Here is a 25,611-nt window from a genome sequence, read left to right as displayed (position 1 = left end):
CAATCTTCATTTTCGTAAACTGACTTCGTGGATGATATACTGAAATGCTATTATATTTAATTGAAAAATAAAATTAAAAAGAAAATCAATTTAGTAAAAGGAGGATTTAAAAAAACAAAAGCCTTAAAAGTGACATAAAAAATAATAATAATGTTGTAATTAAATGGTGAAATTGAAAACAATAATAACTTTTACATAAAAATCAAGAAAAAAAATTAAAAACCAAAATAATGAGAATCATATTAGAAAATATAATATCATTAATTTTATAAAAAGGTCAACATGTAATTTTTAAAATAATTTTTAAAGAAGAAAAAAGAGAAGAATAGAAAAAACTAAATTGATGTTTTTAGGTGTTTTTTTATGATTTTGATGTGTTGATGTTAAAAATAAAATATTAAATCTTTTATTTAACTTTAAATTATTTTTTTGTATTTTTATGTACTAATATAAAAAAAATTAAATAAAAAAAATATTATTTTAATATATTTTTAAATAAAAAATATATTAAAAATAATTATTACCATAATAATTATACATGGACAGATTTTTAAATTTGAAGGTATCATGTACATGCCAACTTTTTTGCGTTATAATATTTTAAAAAAAATTAAAAATTAAAAATTAAAAATTAATATTTTTAAATTGTTTTTATATATTAATATTAAAAATAAATTTTTTTAAAATATATTATTTTAATATATTTTCAAATAATATTTTTAAAAAAGTAATCACTTCTGTTTTTCAAAAAAGCGGAGAGCTAAAACGGTTTTTCAAGATAGTTCATATACAACGTGCATAAAAACTGATTTTACAATAATTTGAACTTTATAAAAGAAAAATGTTTGGGTAGGTTGGAAGCAAAGGTAGCAGTGCTGATCGCGCGACACGGACGGTGGGTGCAGCCTTTTTTGAAGGGAAAAAGCAAATTCGGGAGATTCGCAGGGCGATCGCGCGATGTCTGGAGGTTACCGGTCGTTTTTTCGCGATACAGACCACATGAGCCTTGTGGGAGACGTCACAGTCGAATAAATTAAGTACAAGATCGGCAATGCAATAAATTAAGAACCGGTGATTGTATCCGAAGCAAATCACTCAAGTTGAAGAAAATGGAACCGTAACTGAAAATTTGACATTGACGGCGACGCATAAATCTGTAAAATAAGAGGACGGTGGAGAGTAGTTCGTCAGAAGTGGATAAATTAGTTAATAAACACACAAAATTAAAAAAAAATTAATAAATTTATATTGGAGTTTTTAGATAAAATAGTATAAACATTTAGTAAATTTCACTATTACTTAAAACCGGTAAGAAAATTATTGCACTTTATAATAGTAATATTTAGTAAATATTGCATTTCTGAAACGCAACGTAGTCAAATTGTACTATTTCTAACTCAATTAATTAACTGATTTTTAATAATCAGTGAAACCGATCGACTGATTTTAAAAATAACAAGAAAAATCTAAAAAATATCAAAACTAGGGGGCTTCGGTGAAATATTTTATATTTAAATATCCAACGGTCCGCATAGCGACGCAATGGCTATTATAGGAAAAACAGCCTCAAAAAACTCTTGTAAATATTTGAGCGCGATCTAACTGTTGGATCAAAAATTATAATTATTTTGAGTTATTATTTTGATCTAGCGCTACCAGACTTCATCTTGAGTCTAGACTTATTTGTCGAAAGCGTAGTGAAAGCACATATCTTATGTTTAGGCGTGTTGGTTTAAGTGAAAAGAGAGTTTTGCGTGTTATAGTAAGGAAAAAGCTTGAAAAGCGTACTTGTTGTTGGTCCATAAATGCATATATTAAGCCTTTCACGTAATCTATTTGAGGCAAATTCTCTTTTAGTTATGGCAGACTCACACTTGACTTATTAGAATCATTCACTACCGTGTGAACAATAATCAATTGAGATTTTAATTAAAATTTGTTTTTTAGTTTACAAGTTGAATGAAAACAATTTTGTCTCATAAAACTCAAAACTTCATAAAATCATGGTTTCTAACCGGTTAATAGAACTAGATCTAATCGGTTGATCGGTTGAGGTAAAAGATTAGAATTAGATCATGTCGTGCTTTAGAAGCGCGACATGGTCAAACTGTGCTATTTTATTTTTTCATATGATTTTATTTGGTAATTTTTCATATTTATTTTGTTAATGTTTTTTAAAAACTAAATTCCACAAAGAAGTTGCCAAGGATAATTTTTTTTTGGCATTGACGGCGCTGTTGCATTCATATTAATTAAACTTTTATTTCATTTTTTTCAAAGCAAACTTAATGATTTTGAGTAAATTGATTTTTTTTCATTTTGAATAAAAAAAACTAAAATATCCTCGTATATAATATATTATAAACGCATCGTATCAGAAACACTCTCTCTTTATATGTAATTTCTCTCTTTTTAACTAAAGAAAATCCAGATCTTCATTTTTTTTCCCTCTAAAAAAATCAAACAAGAAAAGAAAATCTTAACTTCACAATCTCAAAAAATGCAAATCTAAACTTTCATTAAGCCCGATAACAGTACTGTTCAAATTCAATTAAGCCCCATTTTCCCTTCAAATTCCAAATAAAAAGAAATCCCAAAACTCAAAACACTGATTCCATTCAAAATTCACACATTTTTCCCAGTAACCAAACACATTAAAAACTACCTAATTGAACAAACAATTAAAATCCAGGAAAACACATATCTTTATCTTATTGGAGTTGGTAGGTCTCGATTCAATACGAGTCTCTTTGCTAAAATATTTTTAAAAAATAATTTTCTTAATCTTTTTTAAATATTAGATTTAGAAGTATAAAAATATGATATACGGCGAATGCTTTAGGGATTGAAATGAATGTAATAAAATGATAAGTACTTTGAGGTGTGTATTCCCAAAAATTTTAAATTTTTTTTATTTAAAATAATTTTTTTTTATATTTTCAAATCATTTTAATATTATTAAAATAAAAAATAAATTTTCTTTTATTATAACATATTTTTAAATTAAAAACATTTTAAACTGCCATCATCAACACGATCTCTCGATTCTTTTAAATGTTAAAAAGCAAGATGACAAAACTAGCATAACTCGAATGAAGCGTTGCGTTTCAGTGTTCCCACCGCCTTTACTCGTGTTCATAAAGCGTAAAAATTAAAATGCCTTGACTTATAATCTACCGTACAAAGGTGGGAGCATTCACTCAACAAACATGGCGATTTTTTATTTTTATATATATATATTTTTATTTTTTGCTTGAGATGTTTGAAACCCGAGGCCCATTTGGGAGGAAGTTCTCTTCGAGATTTCTCTGTCCTTTCTCAAATTGAAGCTCAGCTATCTCAGGTATGATCTATGGTTAAGATAGATTACCTTCTGCTATTAGCAAATTTAATCAGCTCGCACCGCTCATCTTGATTCTTCATGTTTTTCTTAGTTGGCTTTTAGAGGATCACGGGGAAGAAATAGAAGATTTAAGCTAAGCTGAGAGAGCGCCAAGAGCGGTCGATCTCACGGTCGCCGGCCTTGTTCTTGTCTCAGTAATAGATCGAGTTTTTCTTTTGTTTTTTCCGCCTAACCAGTCAAAACAATGAGTTTCATGCCTAGCCCACGTGTATGGTGGATTGATTAGCTTTGCCATATTCATCCACGTCTGACCCAAATAGCCTTCTACAACCTTCAAGTCTTCATTTATTTTGCAGAGTTTAAAGAAGATGAATGTAGAGAGAAATATATCCGGTACAACGATAAAATAAAAATAAAAATAGAGCCAATTTGCCCTGGGTTCATATATAGTCTTGAACCCATGTGAATATGTCCACACGAGAGATAAGTGATCAATGTTAAATGGAGACATAAATTTAGATTTAAAACGTGTTTTCTGCAAAAGCTGTCAAATTGTAGGTTTCATGGCTTGCGCGTTGTTGAAGATGGTAAAAAAATATATATATATCAATTTGAAAGAGACAATTAGCTAATACCGTGCCTTCATTAAATACGTGTACTTTCTATCTTTATGATCGGTGATGAATAGATTAGATTTGACTCTCAAGTGGAATGCACACGGTGTCGACATGTGTTTGTCGGTTCTCTATCATAACTTGCCTTTTATTTGAGTTTATTTATTTATTTATTAATGTAGATATGCGGTTAGTTTATATATATTTTAATTAATTTTGAGGTCTTGCTTGTGGGGGGTTACGTGGACACCTTGGATCCGATCTAGAGATGAGTGTTGCGTGAATCGGTGTTTTTACAGAGTTGAACCATCATCATTCCCGAGTCTGTAAAGAAGAAATTTGACCACATGATTTGTCCTGGCTTGAGAAAAATGATAACAAAAAAATTTATTAGTGGTTGTTTGATGTAGTGATATTTTCTACTTTTTAAATTGTTTTTTTATATTAAACGATGATTTTAAGTGTTTTTGTTTTATAATTTTGGTATATTAATGTTAAAAATATAAAAAAAAATATTTTGATATATTTTTAAATAAAAAATAATTTTAAAAAATATCTACATGTAAAATCATAATTATGAGAGATAACTTAACTGGTCAAGTATTGAATTTACTCCCTAATATTTACGAGCTTGAGTCCTCTTAGATATGCAAGTTAGTTCAGACATTCATATGCATGGCTCTTAATCTGACTTTTTAAAAAAAATTATTTTGAAAAAACAACTAAAATATCAAAAATAACTTACAATTTATTACTTCTTAGAGAAGGTTTTTATTTTCTTAATAAGCGTAACAAAACTAAAGACCTCCTCGCAGTGTCTAGAAGACACTCCAATACTGTATGTTATTCGGGGTATCAAGGAATAATTTCATAAATTTTTAATATTTTTTATTTAAAATATTTTTAAATAAAAAATACAATTAACAGATTTTAACAGGAAGTTCCTCGTCGAATCATGTAAAGCAATCGCGCGAAGTTCCGAGTATCGTACCGCTTTCTCCACGATGTCGTGCGATTGCAATAAGACGTCTTTGACTTCATATTGAACTTAGGAAAATTTCCTTCTTATAAATTAAGAAGAACTAAAATGAGGAACAGCATGGAGGAACAGCATGGATGCAAAACAAGTAGCGGAAAGGCCCTATCTCGGAACAACAAGGAAGAGTCTGGTATGCATATACATATAAACCATGCTGCCACCTCATATATATACTTTGGTCATGATTCCTCTGATCGTTGTTAATTGTTTTCTTGGCTCCCTTCTCATCAGTTCCTTGTTCATATATAGATTATCAGTCGTCCATGCTTTTTCTTTTTTCTTTATTGAAATTCTAACGTATATAATTTGTTGACAATCCTAGCAGAAAAGGAAAAAAAGTGGCGAACAAATAAGTAGACGCATCAAAAGGATAAGGGCTGATATGGTTGAGATTAGCGAGGGGCAAAAGCGCATAAGGGAAGGGCAAAAGGAAGTGAGGGAACAATTTCAGGAGATAAATAAAGAGGCCGCCAAACTAAAAGAGGAAACTAATCTAATCACCAAGCAGAGTGCTGCAAATCAACTCAGGATTGATCTTATGTTTCAAATCCTCAGAGCGAGAGCAGAGAATGATTCTGCCAAGGATGCCTTTCTCACTCAAGCCTTGCGGTTTGTGATCCTCTCCACATCTTTGTACCTTCAGTTTAATTTGATTACCGGTCGTCACGACCAACTTGAATAATGTATATAGCAGTAGAAGACTTGGAACTGCAGATATATGCATGTTAATGGAATCTTAAGAGATCAATATGATTTACTAACGTTATCTTTTGTTTAAATGTTATGTTTCAGGGAGCTAATGACAAAGCAGGACATGGGCAAAACCAGGGTTTGTGAACAGAAGCAAGGCCAGGATTAATGACCAACCGTGTTTCTCATTACTTGTACTTTTCTTTTTTCTTGTCGAGAAGCGAGAACAATCTAATTTACGTTGTTTCTTCCTTGTATGCTGTTTTTTTTTTTAATGTAATACACCCATGTTATAAAAGAGTATTCGCCATCAATAATCGCTACAAGCTATAGGCTTTCTATGGCCCTACCGATGATATCCTATATTGAAGCTGTAATTTGATTTTAAAGCCAGATTTTAAAGGTATCATATATGTTTGCATGTTTAGTAATTGCCGGATTACCATGCATTGTCTTCTATGTTATAACTTATAATTCTTAAGAATCACAATAAGAATTCTTGAGAGAGAAAAGAAAAGACATTATCACAAGAAGAAGCATCATATTCTGCTAAGAATCTAAAAATTGCTTTTACATGTCAAACAAATCCTAAAATATGGATGGTAGGATTGGAATAAAGAAAAATCTTCGAAGCTATTGGAAAAAAGATAGATGCTTAAAGCTTATCGAGAAAGATCGAGAGAGAGTGAGGGAGAGATTTAAGATCACATTAAATTTTTATTGTTTTGGGTATTAATATCGTCGAGAATGACTTGTTTTTAGATCCAAGAACACAGGGATTAATTTACTCTCCTTTTGACGTGATCTGACCCAGCATGCATTAGAGCTATGCTATATATTTGATCTTCCATTACTTTTACTAACAGAGTATTTATTTAAAGAGTACTGTCGTGAGAACTGGTTATACTTGAGATTAAGCTAGATCAGTTCTCCAAGTGAAACTTTATTTTATTTTCTTTTCCCGTAAACATGGGGATAGCTGTGTGGTGTTCTTTTCCATTATGCTGTGATCATTCTTTTTATTAGGTTATATGATCTTAGCAAACTAGTAATAAAACGCAAGTTTATTATTTACGGTTGATATAAAATCACCTTGTTTTCAAATACATTAATTCCATATCAAAAAGTTTCGTCGGCTCAATAGTTCTAACATATAAGAGGTTAAATTAAGAGCAGTTTTTTTTTTCTTTCTAAATGTGGTTAAATAAAGTTTTCGAAAGTAAAGAACAAAAAAAGGCTAAATCCATTCTAATGCATGATCAAGTCAATAAATAAGCTCTGCATGGAAGATGAAAAAGACTCAAATACCGTTTCGGAGCGCGGTGCAAACCGCGTTCCCAAAAAATTTAATTTTTTTTTTACTAAAATTTAATATGATTTGTATGTTTTGGATCGTTTTAATGTGCTGATATTAAAAATAAAAAAATATTATTGGCATATATTTTAACACAAATTATTTAAAAAATAACCACTGTCAGACTGCCAAATATAGTCTCAATAGTTTTAACACACAAGAGGTTATGAAAATAGCAGGGTTTTTTTATTTCTTTCAAATATGTGGTCAGCGAAATTTTTCAAATGCAGAGAAAAAAAAAATCGTCTTAGATGGGAAGACGTGTTTGGTAGAGCATGAAGACGATTCAAGTTGATTTGTTCAATAGAGTTTTGGGAGGGGTGATGGCTAAAAGGGACGTGGAGTTCTCGTGCATGATCGAACGAGCACTTTATATATAGGAGAGAAGATATAATTGACGAGTGTAATTTTATTATTATCAAATTAATGGTAAGGATTAGGCCTTCTATTGTCTCTTGTATATTATAACCTTAGAAAAAACTTTTATATTTAGTAGAAATTATCCTTTTAGAAAAGTTAAGATTTTCTTGTTCTTCGTAGATATTATGAAAAACCGCTTGAGAGGCAACTCTGATGGGGATTAAGGAAGATACGCTTGTAGCAAGTGATAGATACGGAGAGCAATGTTCGGTTAAAATATCAGTGGTCGTCGTCATGGAAAATTGCAGCGATAACAATGAGAAAAATATTAAAGCTAATGTTGTTGAAGATAATGTACGTTAACGGTATAGAATATTTTCTCACTAATACCAATGATTTCACAATGAGGTAATGGATATTGGTTCTGTGTTTTACAGCACTCGATCCATGTAGAAGCTGGTTCTCATTTAGCAGTCGGGTTGTTTAATAGATGATATTTCCCCATCAATCTTCTTGGAATCAGGATAATTTGTACAAATTCCATCACCGATATAACAATTTTGTCGGTATTTATATTTATAATTCATTGGTAAATATTTTATTTATGGATTTATAAACAGAAACCGTCCATTGAATTCTCATTATAGAAGGTGGAACTGTGTTGAGATTAGAAGGAAGGAATAACTGTTTGTTACAGAAAAAATATAGAAAAAAAGAAGAAAAAATAAGGAAGAGAAGAGAAGGATGGATTGTGATATTATAAATTAAATATTAATAATATCTAAATATTTTTTATTTACAGTAAAATATTAATCAAAACTACATATGAATGATATTAAAGGATCGTTTGAGAACGTGTTCCTACCTGTATTTTTAAAAAAATTAAATTATTTTTGTTTAAAATTAATATTTTTTATATTTTTGGATTGTTTTGATACACTGATATCAAAAATAATTTTTTTAAAATAAAAAATATATTATTTTAATGTATTTTTAACTAAAAAACACTTTAAAAAACAACAACAACCACATTTTCAAACACAATATAAATAATAAATAACTAATTTCTTGTTTTGTGTTTTTTTTTTAATTATGAATATAACTAATCTTACATTTCTTGAAATTAATAACATTATAAGCTGTGAATCACCGTAGATTTATAAAACAAAATTATCTCTATAAAGCAAAAATGGAAGACAACATCGTCGTGGTGCGAACCTCAAGAAATGCGTGGAAGAAATCGAAGAAGTGGTCCTTAATTGTTTGTCGTGCACGGAATATAGCAATCAGCCATGACTTGTTGGCAATCTTTAAAATTATTAATTAGTTCTAGTAATTTCATAAACTATATCTGGTAATCTTTATATATTTAAATCTGTTTTGAAGACAATCCTTCGATCTTTCTCGATTTATTTTATTTTTGGATAGCATGAGAAAATTACTATATATTTTAAATGAAAATTTAAGAAATTGAAGATGGTCAGCATTTTAATTAGGTGGATTATTTAAAGATTTTGATGATAAGACGATCAATTAATTAATTAGTTTTAATAAATCACAGGAGGAATTAAGTTATAATTATCGAAATGTCTGAGTCGAGCGAGAACGTGAAAAATCACGCGACCTAATCTTGAGTCGTGCGAGGAATCAGGCCTAGTCGAACGATTTCTGGCAGTATGATGTTGTGCGTGGGCGCAGTGTTTTTTTTCTTGAAGTGATCTCACGATTTATTTATTTGACTTGCTGCCATAGAGCGACATCGTGCGATGTCAGGTAGTTTGGAAAACATCAAGTTCCCATTAAAAGAACGAAGTTTCAGGAACCGCTCAAAATCCGATTGTAAAAAAATTGACATCAATGTGTCTTTTATTATTATTAATAGTATATAATGAGAGGAGGTGTGGGACGGCAGTTTCGAGGAAAGGTGCAAGTCAAAAAAAGTCTAGTTGCTTCGAATGGCTGCCACCTCTCTCTCTCTCTTTTTTTTTGTTGAAAATTTTACCTTTTGAATATCAACTTCTCTCTCTCGTCTCTCTCAGGTGTGATCGAAGTTTAAGAGGATGCATGGGTTACCTCCTAATATTTGCAAATCTAACTGGCGGAGATATCACAATTAATGCTTCCGAGAAGAACGAATACAGATGACTTGCATTTTCCAAATCCTTAAATATATGGATTCCCAACTAAGTCAGACTTAACTGCATCACAAGTACAGATGTCAAAACAAAGTTCGGTTTCGCTCTTCACAAGGCCATCATCGTGCGAAAGCAGCATCCTTCGCGTGGTATCGCACGATCAAAGATAAGACACAATACTATTGTCTTCTTTTTTCTTTTTTTTTAATGCCAACCATTATAGCGAGGGGCCCAGAGGAAAAGAGTGGGCAACTTGCTTTCGATTATCCACGGACCGACCTCCGTTTCCTTCACAGGTTTATTTATATATTTTGCGATCTAAATAAACACTTAGATCGCGAAGTTATCACCATCACCGTAGCAAAACTCTCATGCATGTGCAGGTTGATCATGAAGAGCTGCATTTATACAAAATTAGTTGGCGAGAGGACTTCTCTCGGAGCAACTCGAAGAAAACTTCCGCAGGTATAATTTAGAATTGCATGCCATTCTTCGTTTTATTGTTTTTGGACTTGTGTGTTTTAGAATTAGATTGTACGTCTCAAATTGTGACTGTCATTTTCATTATTGTTTGTTTACTTTCTAACAATCTAAAGATTACTTGAAACAGAAACGAGAAAATAATGACAGGAAATTAAGCAGGAGCGTCAAAAGGATAAGAGCTGACATGGTTGAGATCAGCGAGGGACAAAAACGCATAAGAGAGGGACAGAAGGAAATCAGGAAAAGATTTCAAGAAATAAGCGAAGAGGCTGCCAAACTGAGAGAGGAAACTAACGTAATCTCCAAGCAGAGCTCTGAAAATCAACTCAGGCTTGATCTAATGTTTCAAATAGTCAAAGCAAGAGCAGAGAATGATTATGCCAAAGACGCCTTGCTCACTCAAACCTTACGGTTAGTCATCCTCCAAATCTTTGTGCCTTGTGTTTAATTGTTTTCCTGGTCTGCAAGATAAAGTTCTATTATGTAGGAGATGAGGAATATATCGTATTAGAAACAGAGAAATTAGAAGAGTTCCAGGCGCTGCAGTTATCTGCACGTTAATTTTCTTTTCTTAGTGGTTTTATGCATGTGATAGGGTTTACTGACGGTCTATTAATTTGTTTCAATATTTTTTTTTAGGGATTTGATGGGAAAACGGAACTTGAGCAAAAGCAATCCTTCCGAGGAGAAACAAGAAGAACAATGAGTTGTATACAAACCATGTTTAATAAAAGTGCTATCCCCGTGTTTCTTTTGAGTTGTAGTTGTGATATATTCAAACCATGAGAACGATATTAATGCTACAGTTTAATGATATTTACGTTATCGTTTGTTTACTTTGTACTGAAATATTTTTTTCTAGTTTTATTATCGCAATAATCACAATGACTCTAGTCCTTATATTAATATATATTATCATGATTATAAAAAAAAATATTATTTTAGGATGCAAATCGTGTCCTTCAAAAATTTTAATTTTTTTTTGTAAAAAATTAAAAAAAAAATTATATGTTTTGAATGATTTTAATATGGTAATCTAAAAAAAAAATTAAAAAAATTATATATATTATTTTAATATATTTTAATTTAAAAAATTATTTAAAAAGCAACATAATCACATTTCCAAACTAACTAACTATCTCCAAGTTCAAAAGAATTTGCAATAAAAAGGTACAAGGGCTTATTGGGACCTTTCTCCAGCTTCATGTACGTACCCAAATGGAAGGCGTTAAAGAAATTAAATCATAATTAAAAAGTTAATATTTAATAAAGTGTTAATATATAATATTGAATTATGCCAGAAGAAAAAAGATTAGCTAGCTCACATGCATTCCTACAATCAAGTTTTTTATGGAGGAAAATGTGAAAAAAAAAAATGAAGAGGTTAAAAATTAACATTTAGAAAAACAATACATGAGGTTTCGGTAATTGGAATTATTACAAGAAACAAATTGATATATTTTTTGTTTATGATGAGAAGAAATTAAGAATTTCTTTTTTTATTTGATAATGAACAAATTACGAATTTGAACTTTACCAAAAAAAAAAAAACAATTAACAACGTCATAGCGAGTTTATCCTTTTCTTCTCTTCGGTTCTTTATTTATTTACTAACGTAGGTCATGACGCTCACGCTTACGCTTGGTCATTTTTTAAGAGAAAAGTAGAACAAAGAATCGTGGGCTGCATGGCTGTAAGTGATGGGAATATTGACCGAAGCCTTGGGCTGCCGAAGCCGGTTTCAACGCGAAAAAAAAAGCCTTCAAGAAAACCATCAGCTAAAAACTATGTGAATGTTTTACTGTTTTAAAGTAGTTCAATTCATATTAAAATATTAAAATGTATTTTAAGTTATAAATTATCATTTTACTCTTATTTTTTTATTTATAAGCTTTGTTTGAGGTGTAAAATAATCTTTACACGTATATAATTTTCATTCTTTACTTGTTTGGGGGCAAGAATGTTTTTTTTATTTTTTATAACAAAACAATTATTATATTGCTTTTAAAAAGTTAACAATAATATCCTTTGATCCAGAAATTGTAGTTTCATAATAGTTTTTTTATTGTTATTCTTGTTGTTTAGTCCTAGGGATTTTTTTGTTTTTTTACAAATTAGTAAACAGTATGATTACTCCATTACCCTTGACATTTAGATTTTTTAGCCTTAGCTTCAAGGGTTTGGTTGTAATTTCATAATGGTCTTTTGTTATTATTGTTTAGTATTATGGGCATTTTTGTTTTTGTACAAATGAGAGAGAGAGAGAGAGAGAGAGAGTTGTCGACGCATGCCTCACACGAGTCAACCACTCCGCCGCCTTCGTTTTGATCATAATTATGACACATCATTTGATCCGTCTCATCATCCTTTTCCTTCCTGGGTAGCACATGTATGGTAGTTGGGTATGGTTTGATGCCAATTCACTTTTATTTTTTCTTTCTTTCTTTTCCTTCTTTTCTTCTTCGGATTACGTGTTGGCCATGTAAAACATTATACTTGCCATTCAACTTCTTTTTCTTTTAATTCATTCCTTCTTCTCTTAATTAATTTTTTTTTATTAACAATGATTATTTTTAATTGGATTTTATTTTTGATTTCATTTCTGGTGGTTTGATTTTTCTATTTTTTTTAATCAAATTTGGTCCTTATTTTTTAATTGTTAATTTTTTTTGTTTTTAATCATTTTCTTGATTGATTTCTTTTGAATTCCATCCTTAAGGATTTATTTTTATTTAATTTTTATGTCAAATTTGGTTCCAATTCTTTTAATTGCTATTTTGTTTAATCATTTTCTTAATTGATTTTTTTTCAATTTCATCCCTAAATATTAAATTTCATTTATTTTTTATGTCAAATTTAGTCATGTATAATTATTTTAATTAATATTTGTTTTGTTTTGCATTGTTTTTTATTGATTTTTTTTCCTTCTCAATTCCATCCTTTAATATTTGTTTGATTAAGAATCTTGCTTCTTAGTTTTTTCGGGTTTACTTCTAATGGGGTCACCTGAGTCTCATGACCCGGGTTAGAGATCTAAAATATTAGCCTAAGCCGATTTTGATATTTTATAATCATTTTTTTCAAATATTCTTTTGTCATAATTTTTTTCGGTTTCCTATTTATAGGGTCATCCCAATTAAATGTCCTAGATCATATGTTTGATTTATTGACTTAGGTTGGCTATCAGGTTCACTCGAGACTCTTTTTTTATCTTTTTGTTTTTATATATTTTCATCATATCTTTTGATGTTTCTTTTATCGGTCTACGGTTCTTTAAAAAGAAAAACCCTACAAATGAATGGCTATTTCCCTCGACATGGCTAAAAGTATTCCACCTTTTCTTCGCATATGATTTGATTTCTTTCTCCGGAAAGGATCTAATAGAGGTGCAAGTGACGGTAGATGTCTTGATTCCTTCTCCTTTTCCTTTGTGATGGCTTAGTTCAAAGAATTAGCAAGCGAAAGCACTTCATTAATTTGTTGATCTATTGAATGAACTTAAGGGTTTTGATTGATTTATGTTACTCGCATTGAATAATATTGTATATGATATGTCTCAAGTTTTTGCCTCTAGCTTTTTGAAAAACTAATATATAAAAATCCAATTATCCTATTTGAGCATATATTTTTAGGTTTGGTATCAGCATAAATGCGACAGAGGTTCTTCTAGAAGAGTGAGTATAAAAAAATGATGCTTTAACTATATAAAAATAAATAAAACTAAGAATGCATTGTGGAGCAAGATTCATTGTAGCGTGTAAAGATGTTTTTTTGACATTCAAAATGCAAGTAAACGAATAACAAATTAAGGGGCAATTTTTATTTTCATGGAGTTTAATTTGTATTATCAAATTAAATAAGGATAAATTGGTTTTTTTATATATATATTTTTTTACGGTTATTAATTTACCCTTTAAATAAAAAAATGTATTGGAGGCAAGAAGTGTTTTTGACTTTTTATCTTTTTTTTTCACAATATAATTACTTAATTACTCTTTACATTTTATTTCCTTGAACTTGCTTCCAAGGGTGTTTTCATCATTTTATTATGATTTTTTTTTGTAATTATCAAATACACTCAAGGGTAATTAAGTATTTTAACATATATAAAAGATATTTAAAAATAAAAATTAGTTGGTGAATGTAACGAATGCACTGGAAAATGGGAAGAGCCTGTGCCTTTCACGCGGGTTCCTCCGCTGACCAGACACCACCTTTCATGGTGGAGTTTCAACTTCTCTCTCTCTCGGCTGTCTCAGGTGTGATCAATGTTTAAGAGGATGCATGGGTTACGTCCTAATATTTGCAAATCTAACTGGCGGAGATATCACAATTAATGCTTCCGAGAAGAACGAATACAGATGACTTGCATTTTCCAAATCCTTAAATTATATGGATTCCCAACTAAGTCAGACTTAACTGCATCACAAGTACAGATGTCAAAACAAAGTTCGGTTTCGCTCTTCACAAGGCCATCATCGTGCGAAAGCTTGAGATCGGGCAGCATCCTTCGCGTGGTATCGCACGATCAAAGATAAGACACAATAATATTGTCTTATTCTTTTTTTAATGCCAACTTATAGCGAGGGGCCCAGAGGAAAAGAGTGGGCAACTTGCTTTCGATTATCCACGGACCGACCTCCGTTTCCTTCACAGATTTATTTATATATTTTGCGATCATTAAATACTTAGCTCACGAAGTTATCACCATCACCGTAGCAAAACTCTCATGCATATGCAGGTTGATGATGAAGAGCTGCATTTATACAAAATTAGTTGGCGAGAGGACTTCTCTCGGAGCAACTCGAAGAAAACTTCCGCAGGTATAATTTAGAAGTGCATGCCCTTCTTCATTTTATTGTTTTTGGACTTGTGTGTTTTAGAATTAGATTGTACGTCTCAAATTGTGACTGTCATTTTCTTTTTCTTTTTTGTTTTAATTTCTAACAATCTAAAGATTACTTGAAACAGAAACGAGAAAATAATGACAGGAAATTAAGCAGGAGCGTCAGAAGGATAAGAGCTGACATGGTTGAGATCAGCGAGGGACAAAAACGCATAAGAGAGGGACAGAAGGAAATCAGGAAAAGATTTCAAGAAATAAGCGAAGAGGCTGCCAAACTGAGAGAGGAAACTAACGTAATCTCCAAGCAGAGCTCTGAAAATCAACTCAGGCTTGATCTAATGTTTCAAATAGTCAAAGCAAGAGCAGAGAATGATCATGCCAAAGACGCCTTGCTCACTCAAACCTTACGGTCAGTCATCCTCCAAATCTTTGTGCCTTGTGTTTAATTGTATTCCTTGTGAAATTAAAGAATTATCTCAATTCAATAACTTAAACTATTAGGTAAGGTCCCATGATATGATTTATATTATTTTCTAACACACCCCCTCAAGTGAAAGCCTTTCAGACTTGAAACTTACACAGGTCCACATTACCTTGTGCTTAATTTTTATCAAATAAATAGGGATTGTGAGATTCGAACTCGTGACCGCTTGGTCATCAAGGCTTTAATATCATGTCAAAGAACCATCTCAACTCAATAGCTTAAGCTATTGGGTGAGGTCCCATGATATGATTTATATTATTCTCTAACATTCCTGGTCTGCAAGATAAAGTTCTACTATGTAGGAGATGAGGAATATATCGTATTAGAAACAGAGAAATTAGAAGAGTTCCGGGCGCTGCATTATTTTAGAAAAATCTTTAAATTAATTCTGTTTAACCTGATTTGAAGTTAACTCGGTTTAACTCGGTTTATTAAGTTAAAATTCAGTTTTATTTTTTTAAAAAATCTTTAAATTAATTTTTTTTTTACTTTTTAAAAAACAACATTATTTTAGATTGAACTTTAATCTATACCTTGGGGCAAACCCAATTTAATAAATTTACTATGAAATTGCCCCAAAATCATTTGAGGGATATAAGTACGTCCACGCTAAATGCTTTGATAACTAACTAGTAAACTTCTACGTGCATTACCATTTAGAGTTTATTTGACTTTTGTTGTGTTGTGTTGTGTTGTAAAATTAAACTTATCGGATTATTTTTAATGAATTGTTATGATATACTATTAGTAAAATAATTAAACACTCATCTATAAGCATCACTTTCTGGCTTTTGAAATGAAAAACTAATATACTTTTAAATTGTTTTTTAAAATACTCTTTTATCATAAAAATCACATTTATTCTATTTTTTAAAATTTTAATCAAATATATCTTTAATGTTATTCTTTAAAGCAAAGCAAAGCAAAGTAGTAAACAAACTCAAGGAGTCAAACAAACTCTAATTATTCTACACACGCAATGAAAAGTGGGGGCCAAATTGTTTACAATATTCCAGAAAGAAATCCAGGCCCGTGTCTTTTGATATTTAGATATTGTAGTAGTAATTATATTTTAAAGTGTTTTTTATTTAAAAATATATTAAAATATTTTTATTTTTTAAAAAAATATTTTTAATATTAGTATATCAAAATAATTTGTAAAAATATATATAAAAAAGCTTCTAGATTTTTTCATAAAAAAACACGAAAATAAATATTCTCAATAGAAGAAGAAAAAGAAGAAGTCGTCTGGGAGAGATTTTTTTGTCAACCAAAATCTATGGTGGGTCGTGGCTTTATCAAGTAAATGCCCTAAAAGGGCATAAGAGTGTTACTTTGCAGCCATGTTATCATGTCCATTCAAGTGTGCTATAATAATAATCTTTAACGAAGTGACGCTATCATTTTATCAGCGCCTGGTCTGATTAATTGACTAGAGTTGCAACGTGGACCAATAAAAGCAGATAGAGTCCAGCAATAGCTAAAAGCTAAGAGAAAGAGATTGGAAAAAATATACCAGACTCGGATATGGATGGCTTCACGATATTAAAATTCACCTAAATTCTATTTTAAAATAAAAAAACTCAATTATTTATTCAATTCAAATCAAATCTCGACCTATAAATAGAAAAAATAAAAACATCATAATTTTTTTTTAAAAAAAACACATTTTCTCCTGAAAGTCCTGTATCATCACATATTTTTGAAAAGTGCAATTTCGACTTATAAAGCGTATTTGACAGTGTGGTTGTGGGTATTTTTCAAATAGCTTTTCGTGCCGAAATACATGTCAATGATGTTTTTTCATTTTTTAAAAATCATTTTTGACATCAGCACATTAAAACGATCCAAAAAGTATAAACCGCACTCAATTTTAACAAAAAAAAAATTTCAAAATTTGATGAAACGCAGTTACAAACTCAATGGCAACCGGTGACATCTTTCTCCGTACAAATTATTAACTTAACGATGAGTAGGGACTTACTTCGATCCTCAACAGTCAAAAGCCGAAACAAGACGTATAGTGGTCGTGTTCAACGGTAAAGCCAAAAAGGGAAACTTGACTACAGAAGTATCTATCTGGCTCCTTTCGCTCCCTAGCAATCGCGCAGGATAACGAAGGTTTCGCGCGATTTGCAGACATCAGTACCTTTATAAAAATTTTCAGATTCTCGAAAATGATATTTCTTTCACAAGACTTGTTCTTTACTGCTACAAATCTCCCTGTTTCTTAATCAACTGATCGTCGATGGACCGTACAACTTTGTCTGCGAACTTGAAGGATGCTAATAGTAAGTATATTGAAGATTAATATTGTTGCTAATTTTCTTCATTTTTTTTTCCGGTTGGTATATGTTGTTTCTTGTTCAGTCCAGATCTGAGATATTTCAAGCTCAACTTCAGCCTGCAATTTCAAACTACGTCTGGTTTATTGAGATTATTCCCAACTTTATGCCCTAGTTCTTACCTGTCTCTTCGTAGCAAAGTGATATTTTTATTGCAAAGAGGATCGAAGGGTTTGTCATAATTAGATTCTTCTTTTTCTTTCTCTCTCTTTTTTTTTCCGGGAAAAGGTCCTAAATTTTTATCACAATTGAAGAGTTTGATGTGAAGATAAAACTTGGCGATTGGTCAAATATGGAAATACGATTAACGTAGTAAAACATCATTCAATTCTTCTTTCTCTTTCCATAGAAATACAAGTTAATTAGTAGTTGGCTGACAAAAAAAGGATGTTGGGTCTGTACAATTACAACATGGATTAAGCTGATCACTATTGTAAGATTGAAGAATTAACTTGGCCTCCTTCTTTATGGGCAAATAGAGGTTGAATCCCTTGAAGGGATTTGAACCCCCAGGCTTCTCCTTGATGGGAGGTTGGTATAATTAGTCCACCTGAAAGCCTATTGGTTGAGAGGTGGATAATTGCATTATTATGCTTAATGTCTTACGCTATTTATTTGTTTATTTATTTTTATTAATATTCTAGTTAATTTTCAAGGGATTCAATCCCGTCACTCTTTTATGCGTTGAGATTAGTTTTGTTTCCCTTTGGCTTTTTTATGGTAGCTATTGAAGTCCATGGCATTCAAGTTCCTCATATATTGTCTTGATGCTCTGTTCGTTCAAGTTCCTCTCATGCATCTATCTATTATTATTGTTACTGTTATTATTATTTGTGTGTCTTTGTTCTTCTTTTCTGTTTCTTACTCAAATCGTTTTCCAGATCAGAAAGTGAAAAAGAGAAAAAACAGAGAGTGTACGAAATATGCAAAGGTAAACAACAAATGTTCATATTAATCAAAGCTCTTGATTGAGGAGCAAAAGCACCTCATTTTTTCTCCTTTTTTTTCCCTCTCCTTGTTTTCATGATACTGTCTTTGATTTGACAGAAAACGAAGATGATTCAGCATTCCTTACGTGCTATTGGTGAGGAAATTGAGGAGAACGAGGAGGAAAATGGTTCCATTCTTCAGATGCTGCAACGAAAGCAGCTTGAGATCAAACAGCAGGAAGCTGACTTCTGTGATTCGCAGAACAAAATAATCACTGCACATGAAAACTGTGTAGGTGCGTTGTTGCAAGAGCTATTAGTCCAATACCTCATGGTGAGTTTCTCTCCGTCTTCCTTTTAATTTCTCTACTTGTTTTGTTAAATAGAGAACAATGTGCTTTAGAATATGTCGAGTAAATGGAATTTTAGAAAGATGAAGTTTAATTGTGGTGAAAATGTGCTTTAGCACTTGCTTTATCTTCCTCGTAATCTAGTTATAATTAAGATGCTTACTGGTTTTGAAGATATAATGGACTATTTTTGTACAGTGGAAGGATTTTCGTTGGTGCATAGTGTTAGAAAATAACATAAATCATATTTTGGGACTTTATGTAATAGCTTAATCCTTTAGATTGAAATGATTCTTTAACATGGTATTAGAACCTTGTTTACCAAGTAGTCATGAGTTCGAATCTCACCACCCCTATTCTATTTGATAAAAATTAAACACAAGGTAATGTGAGTTTGTGTAAGTTTTAAGCCCAAAAGGCTTTCATTTGAGGAGGTGTATTAGAAAACAATATAAATCATATCTTGAAACCTCACCTAATAATTTAAGTCTTTAGATTGAGATGGTTTTTTGATACATAATAGAAAGTCGGTTGTTTTCCAAACATATTGAGATTGACAAGTTAAATATTTTTAGGATTATAAATCATTTATTTGAATTCAATAACCATGATTTATCATGTGAAAACACTCTCCCATTCCGTGCTTCTCTTAAGAAGCTAGAAAAAAAGCTTGTGTTGATAATGTAGAAGAGCCTTTTCACATTGGTGTTGTACTGTCATTGATTTGGAATATTAATTCTTTACAAATTCGATGAAAGTGGGATGATTACCTTGTAAAAAAGGTCATTTGACTAATATCATGACCAAGTATTTAATCCTTTATATTAATCATAATAAATCACTTCCGATAATTCCTTGTATGATCATGTTGTAAGATTTGTAATTGATTTGCGATATTTAGTTAATTGAGGATTTATGAACGATTTTTATTGGGTTTTTTTTTACTTTCATTGTTATAATTGTAACATTACAGCATTTTAAATTTATTTTTTAGGGCGTTATGCTAAATTGAAGCACATAGAGTTCTTGAGCTACGATAAAAATATATATAAAACAAATTGTCAAAGCATGCATGATGAATATGTTAGATATTAGTTGAAATTTTAGTCTAAGTAAGAATTTTTGATAAAAAATGATCAAAAAGAATTTGTGTCTATAATCCTTGTTGAACTAGTCTATTATAATTTTTATTAGATTATGATAGCTAAATGCTGTAATCGGTCTATGTATTCAGAATTTAAAAAGTGTTAAACCAATTAATAAAAGATTGGGAGATTAAATATTTGTGTGCATAATGTTTTTAATAATTGGTATTAGAGTTTTCAGCAATTGATATCAAAGCTGGGAAGAAAATAAGAAAAGCCTGAAAGGTTAAATACTTAGTGTTTAGTGTTTTAAACCATTGGTATAAGAGCTATTCAACAGGAAATTCCCATCAATTTTTTAGTTATATGTTAATTTTCTCAAGTTAATTTGTTTTTAACAGTGAGGAAAAATGTACAAAAAGAGTCAAAGAATCTGCTTAAAAAAAGGCAGGAGATGGAGAACTGAGCCAAATCTAATGAGTTTTCTTAAAAAAAAAGAGTTGACCAATTATAAAGGGATAATTTCTTATTTAAAGGGTATTTTAATAACTATAAAGGAAAACGAAATAAAACAAAATCTCAAAAGATGAACTTACTGGTCAGTGAGAATTTAGACAAAACTCATTGTTTATTACCATCTATGTTAGGATATATGTATATTATTGAATTTAGTTCCAACTTCTTTTAATTTCTTGTACTTATGGATAATGCTATGATCTCTCTTACAGGCGGGATCTAACCAGCTAGAAATTGCACAATGTGTTATGTTTTCTCCAAATGCCAATTCGGATGATAGGATTCCATCCGAGGATGGCATCGTTGAATTGAAACATCGTTCTAAGATGTCGGTTAAGCAGATTGAAGTTTTATGCAAAATCTTGACAGGATGACAAGCTTGAAAGGTACCATCCATTGTTTTTTTCGCTTAAAACTAATATCATGCGTGCATTGTATTCCAAAAGTTGAACTTGCATGATGTCATTCATGCATGCAAGTATATTTAAATGTTTTTAGTGGTGATTTAAGTTCAAAATTGTTTAGCAGTAAATTGCAGAGTGAGAGAAACTGTAGTCTTCAATCTGTGAAGATCATAAAAAAAACGAATTTAATGCCCAGAACCAATCTCCCAACTATATACTGTAGACCTTCCGAATCCGTAGAACCTCCTCTCATATTTTGCATCTTGGTGACTTTGGATCAACATTCCAGGTCCCATTCCCTGTCTCTCATTCTTGATCTTGACACCCAACTATATATTGTAGACCTTCCGAATCCGTAGAACCTCCTCTCATATTTTGTATCTTGGTGACTTTGGATCAACATTCCAGGTCCCATTCCGTGTCTCTCATTCTTGATCTTGACAAGCTAATTCATTTTTGTCCAACGAATCTTAGTCCACTCTTGGTTTATCAAGTTGGATTCAAATCCTCCCAGGTCATGTTCTTTGAATATAAACGTTGATTTTCGGTTAGAATTTCTATTCATGCTAGGTAATTGGTTTTTAACATGTTTAGTTTTGTATCGTTGTATAAAATCCTAACTATTGAATTGTTGATTTTGAATTCTAAAATCTAGATTAATAAACATGTTATATCTTCTTTGTTCTCATATATTTTTTTATTCTAGATCCTTAATTTTTGATATCGTATTAGAGCAAAATGGTTGTTTTTAACAATTGATCGTGTTGAAAGTAAACCAGATTTTGATTCTAAAAAACAGAGGAATCGGTCTACCGGTTGAGAACCGGTCGACTGGCTAGAATAAGTTGAATCGGTTGACCGGTTCAGCTGGCATAATACTTTTTCTCTTTAGATTAAGATTTTCTTATATTAGTTTAATTCCTTAATTGTCCAGGACTTTATACCTATAAAAGGCTTGCAATTCAACATTATAGATAAGTACAAAAAGAGAGAGAATAACTAAAAGGAGCTTAAAAAGATATACTTAATAAAAGTATATCTTCCTCTTAATCTTCTCTTGTTCTTGAGTTTTTGACTTTGCAATATTGTTACCGATGTATGAATTATGCTCCTCCGTATTAGAGTTGTCCTCCATTGGTCATTCCTTCAAGATGTATATTTTTTTTCTAGAAAACAATAGGCTTTCCTGCTGTTACTTGAAGCTATACGGTTTTGTCCATATTATAAATTTCTTCACTTATCATTCATTGCAATTAACCATACCAAAACAACTTAATCCTAAATTTTCAAAAATTTTCAGGGAACATAATGATGGGTTTTATATGTTGAGTAACACAACTCGGAGTGATAGTTATCTGACGTTAAATACCATGCATCAAGTCCAACTTTGTTAGAAATTTAATATAAAATATTCTTGAAATCTTGTCTCATAACTTAAATTTTTTAATTAAAATAATTTTTTGATATATTAAAACTTTAAAAACTAAACTGTTACGATTCAATCCCAACTGCTGTCTTTTTTTCTACCTGTACTAAAAATCCCTACCTTGTATTAAAATCAATTAGTAAATTAATTTTGTTATATCCTTTACTATTTGAAAAAGCCCTTAAACTTAAATAACCCAAATTAATAGATCATGAAGATCAAAACTAAACTTCTTTTATTGTAACAAATTTTAGTGAATGATATGCTACATTACTTAACGTGAGTCAAAGCGTCAATCTTTTTTCATGCTTCCATCTTTCCTTCGTTTTGCTTGTGAAATTAAAATCTGTTTAAGGGTTTCCTAATTACTAACGGTGCTTATGATCATGCAGGAGATTCGCAGAGGATCTGGAATCAAGATGTCGGTTGCGTGCTGCCCGGATCGATGCTATTTTTCATGTCTTTCCCCTGATTCCATCTGGATTCATACCATTTGATGAAACATAACATCCCAAATAATGAATTTTCCATTCTGGTTCTGAATCTTGTCGCTCTGTGGAAGACAGAATGCTTTTAAACTTCGAGTGCATTTACATCTGCGTAACTTATTATTATGTTTGTGTTGGTTTTTATCTTTTTTTACTTGCAGGTCAATTGTTTTAGGAAAAATTATGCGTATGATGTGCATGAAAATGAAGAAGGAAACATGATAATCAACTCATATAAACATCAACACACTATAGAATGTTACTTTCAGTTATTGAAATGGAATAAATATTTGCAGGCTTGAGTTAATAATATTATTTGCGTATGACTGTATTAAGGTTGTCGGTGTTTGACAATTGCACTTCGCGGCGGCCTTAAAAATTTGTTTTTTTAGAAAGAACGGATTTCTGGCATCCTGTTCTTTGATGGGGAACGGTCTTGTTTAAGGAGTTGCCACCTAGTATTATGGTCACTAGGAACCCTAACTGATCAACAGAGATTCTATGGTTCGGGACTGATTACGTAAAAGGAAAGATATTATCACCCCTTAAACGTCCTGTCTGAAGCAGGCTGCATTGCTAGTTTCATTTTAAATTGCTAAATGTTTATTAATTTATACTATGAAAATTTGCTTATAATATTCCTGACTCTGACGCCAGTGAATATTCAACTACGGATATTTCCAACTCTGACGTTGGTAAATATTACGTAGCTATAAAATAAATTTTATTTCCTACTCTAGCGCCAGTGAATAAATAAATAAAAATAAATTTATTTTTACGCATGCACATATTTTTTTATTTTTCTAGCTAAATAAAATAAAATACCACGAATAAAAATAATATAAATTTAAACCGGTGTTTTTATTCTTGACTCTGGCGTCAGTGAATAAACCAATAAATTTACATTATTTATTTTTATTCATGCATACATATTTTTTTATTTTTTTTATTTTTGTGCTTTTTATTTTTTTTATTTTTTGGGCTGGGCTGGTCCCGGCCCGGCCCAGCATAATTTTTTTGGGCAGGGCCCAGCTCAGCCCATAGGGGCTGGGCTAAACCCAGCCAGCCCGGCCAGGTCACTGGCCCAAGCCAGTGACCCGGCTGGGCCCAAATTAACAAGAGGCACGCGTGGAGTATCTCCACGCGTGCATGCACAGTGCGAAGGTAATTAATTTACCTTCGCACAGTGCAATGTTCTCAAAATAAGGCGAAGAAAAACGAAAGGAAAAAAAACTGGCTTACCTGGTTTGCCAGAGACGATGAAGACGACAGTGATGCTCCTCCTGAGTGATTGGGCGACACTTAGCAAAGGATCCGTTTCAAACTTCCCTTCTGTTCTTCTGGCTTTGCTTCTTTGGCTGCTACTGACTTGGTGTGGTGAAGCTGGAGACGAGCGGCTGACCAACGCTTGCAGTTTCTCTGCACTTCACTTGCGTTTTGAGAGCAAAGGCAAAGCTGGGAATGCTGTCCTTTTGCTCTCTCCCTGTTTCTCTGTTTTTAGTCCCCTCTCTGTTTCGTTCGTGCTCTCTGTTTTTCCTCTGGTTTTTTTTCGTTTTAGTCTTTGTGTTTGGCTCCTGTTTTTCTCTCGGTCTTCTCTTTAATCCCTGTCCTCCCCTGATTTTCGGCCCCTCCTCCTCTGTTGCTGAGGCCTTTTTCTGGGTTTTGCTTGAGTCTTTGTTCCCGGTTTTTTGTTCTGGTTCTTCCCCCCCCCCCCCTTCTGCTCTGCTCTGCTCTGCCTTTTATAGAGCCAGAGAGCCTCAAAACCAGTCCTGTCTTTGCAGGACTGTTATTCAAATCACGAACGGGATCGTGGGCAGGAGACGTGGTCCACGATTTCCTGCAGATTTCCTGTTGAATCGGCTTTCTCCGTGCGAAACGAAAGGGATGATGAACAGTGCTTCCAAACGGCGCCGTTTGTGTCCTTGGGAATGGCTATTTTTCACTTTGGCCCCTAAACGTTTTAAACTCAACAATTGGGATCTTAATCAGTAATAATTAATTTCTAATTGTGCCCTTGGATTAAATTCAATTTGAATCCCTGAGTTATAGCGCTATTTACACAACAGTCATGGGTTTCTGGACTATTCAATTTGGTCCTTGAACTTTAATTTTCTAGCAATTTTCCTTGAATCAGCTCCAAACTTTGGTATTTTTTCAATTAAATCCCTGATTCCTTTAATTAATTGAATCAAAGTTTAATTAAGTCCTCAAACTCATTAATTTTTCAATTAAGCTCTTGATTTCATTAATTAAAATAATCTAAATTTTAATTAAATTCCCAAACTTATTAATTCTTCAATTTCTGACCAATTGACTCTCAAATTTAATAATTTCATCCTCAAACTTTAAATTTTGTGTTGTCTTAACCCCACTCTCAAATATATTTTTATTCATTTAATTTTTTATTATTTATTCAAAAATTAGATTATAACACACTTTATACACTACAGTGGTTACAACTTACAAGACTCCTGTCCTCGAAAAATACACAAACAAATTCAAGATGTAGCATTTCAACCGTCCCTTCAAGATGTAGCATTTCTGTGTATAAGAGTCTGAACCTCTTAAGAACTCAAAATGATCTCTACTTGAAGATTTGGTTAGAGCATCTGCCACTTGATCGTCTGATTATAAGGATTGCACTTTCAATTGCTGTTTAGCAACGCATGGATTACCCCTCGTTTTATAGCACGGCAAAACAATTGTTGGAGTTCATGAAA

General features: G+C 31.6%; 2 protein-coding genes and 2 long non-coding RNA genes across 14 annotated transcripts; 2 read left to right on the top strand and 2 right to left on the bottom strand.

Annotated features, from left to right (window-relative positions):
• The first annotated feature begins 3,197 nt into the window (after positions 1–3,197).
• LOC18097086 (uncharacterized) lies at positions 3,198–6,117 on the top strand. Of its 2 annotated transcripts, none has more exons than XM_024596955.2 (4): positions 3,198–3,343; positions 4,895–5,126; positions 5,319–5,605; positions 5,789–6,117. In XM_024596955.2, the coding sequence occupies exons 2-4, from the start codon at positions 5,070–5,072 to the stop codon at positions 5,853–5,855; spliced, it is 411 nt and encodes a 136-aa protein (XP_024452723.1). In that variant the 5' UTR covers positions 3,198–3,343; positions 4,895–5,069; the 3' UTR covers positions 5,856–6,117. The 2 variants fall into 2 exon arrangements, with proteins under 2 accessions (XP_024452723.1, XP_006385842.2); XM_006385780.3 differs by having other exon boundaries at positions 3,199–3,343; positions 5,322–5,605.
• Positions 6,118–9,310: 3,193 nt separating this feature from the next.
• LOC18097083 (uncharacterized) lies at positions 9,311–23,017 on the top strand. Of its 10 annotated transcripts, XM_052451230.1 has the most exons (7): positions 9,318–10,000; positions 14,990–15,273; positions 17,348–17,639; positions 18,575–18,624; positions 18,741–18,956; positions 20,786–20,959; positions 22,796–23,017. In XM_052451230.1, the coding sequence occupies exons 3-6, from the start codon at positions 17,597–17,599 to the stop codon at positions 20,945–20,947; spliced, it is 471 nt and encodes a 156-aa protein (XP_052307190.1). In that variant the 5' UTR covers positions 9,318–10,000; positions 14,990–15,273; positions 17,348–17,596; the 3' UTR covers positions 20,948–20,959; positions 22,796–23,017. The 10 variants fall into 10 exon arrangements, with proteins under 10 accessions (XP_052307187.1, XP_052307188.1, XP_052307189.1 ...); XM_052451231.1 differs by lacking the exon at positions 17,348–17,639 and having other exon boundaries at positions 9,317–10,000; XM_052451232.1 differs by lacking the exons at positions 9,318–10,000; positions 17,348–17,639 and adding an exon at positions 14,428–14,841.
• Positions 9,378–14,380, bottom strand: LOC127905061 (uncharacterized). The gene is made up of 2 exons (XR_008058717.1): positions 14,312–14,380; positions 9,378–9,473 (listed from the first exon to the last, which is right to left on the bottom strand). It is a non-coding gene; the product is annotated as an uncharacterized LOC127905061 (long non-coding RNA).
• Positions 18,616–24,598, bottom strand: LOC112326895 (uncharacterized). Its single transcript, XR_008058716.1, has 2 exons — positions 24,134–24,598; positions 18,616–18,988 (listed from the first exon to the last, which is right to left on the bottom strand). It is a non-coding gene; the product is annotated as an uncharacterized LOC112326895 (long non-coding RNA).
• Positions 24,599–25,611: the final 1,013 nt, after the last annotated feature.

Source organism: Populus trichocarpa, chromosome 3 (genome assembly GCF_000002775.5).
Source record: "Populus trichocarpa isolate Nisqually-1 chromosome 3, P.trichocarpa_v4.1, whole genome shotgun sequence".
NCBI lineage: Eukaryota > Viridiplantae > Streptophyta > Magnoliopsida > Malpighiales > Salicaceae > Populus > Populus trichocarpa.
Note: the sequence above shows the minus strand (reverse complement) of the source record. Positions and strands in the feature narration are given on the sequence as shown.

What these genes read in the sequence shown, in the direction of transcription:
- LOC18097086 (XM_024596955.2), top strand. Translation starts at nt 5,070, where the DNA reads ATGGATGCAAAACAAGTAGCGGAAAGGCCCTATCTCGGAACAACAAGG. An exon ending in GAACAACAAGGAAGAGTCTG is followed by an intron (nt 5,127 to 5,318) that starts GTATGCATATAC and finishes TGACAATCCTAG; the next exon opens with CAGAAAAGGAAAAAAAGTGG. An exon ending in TTTCTCACTCAAGCCTTGCG is followed by an intron (nt 5,606 to 5,788) that starts GTTTGTGATCCT and finishes GTTATGTTTCAG; the next exon opens with GGAGCTAATGACAAAGCAGG.
- LOC18097083 (XM_052451227.1), top strand. Translation starts at nt 9,743, where the DNA reads ATGCCAACCATTATAGCGAGGGGCCCAGAGGAAAAGAGTGGGCAACTT. An exon ending in CTCGAAGAAAACTTCCGCAG is followed by an intron (nt 10,001 to 14,989) that starts GTATAATTTAGA and finishes TACTTGAAACAG; the next exon opens with AAACGAGAAAATAATGACAG. An exon ending in TTGCTCACTCAAACCTTACG is followed by an intron (nt 15,274 to 18,574) that starts GTCAGTCATCCT and finishes ATCGTTTTCCAG; the next exon opens with ATCAGAAAGTGAAAAAGAGA.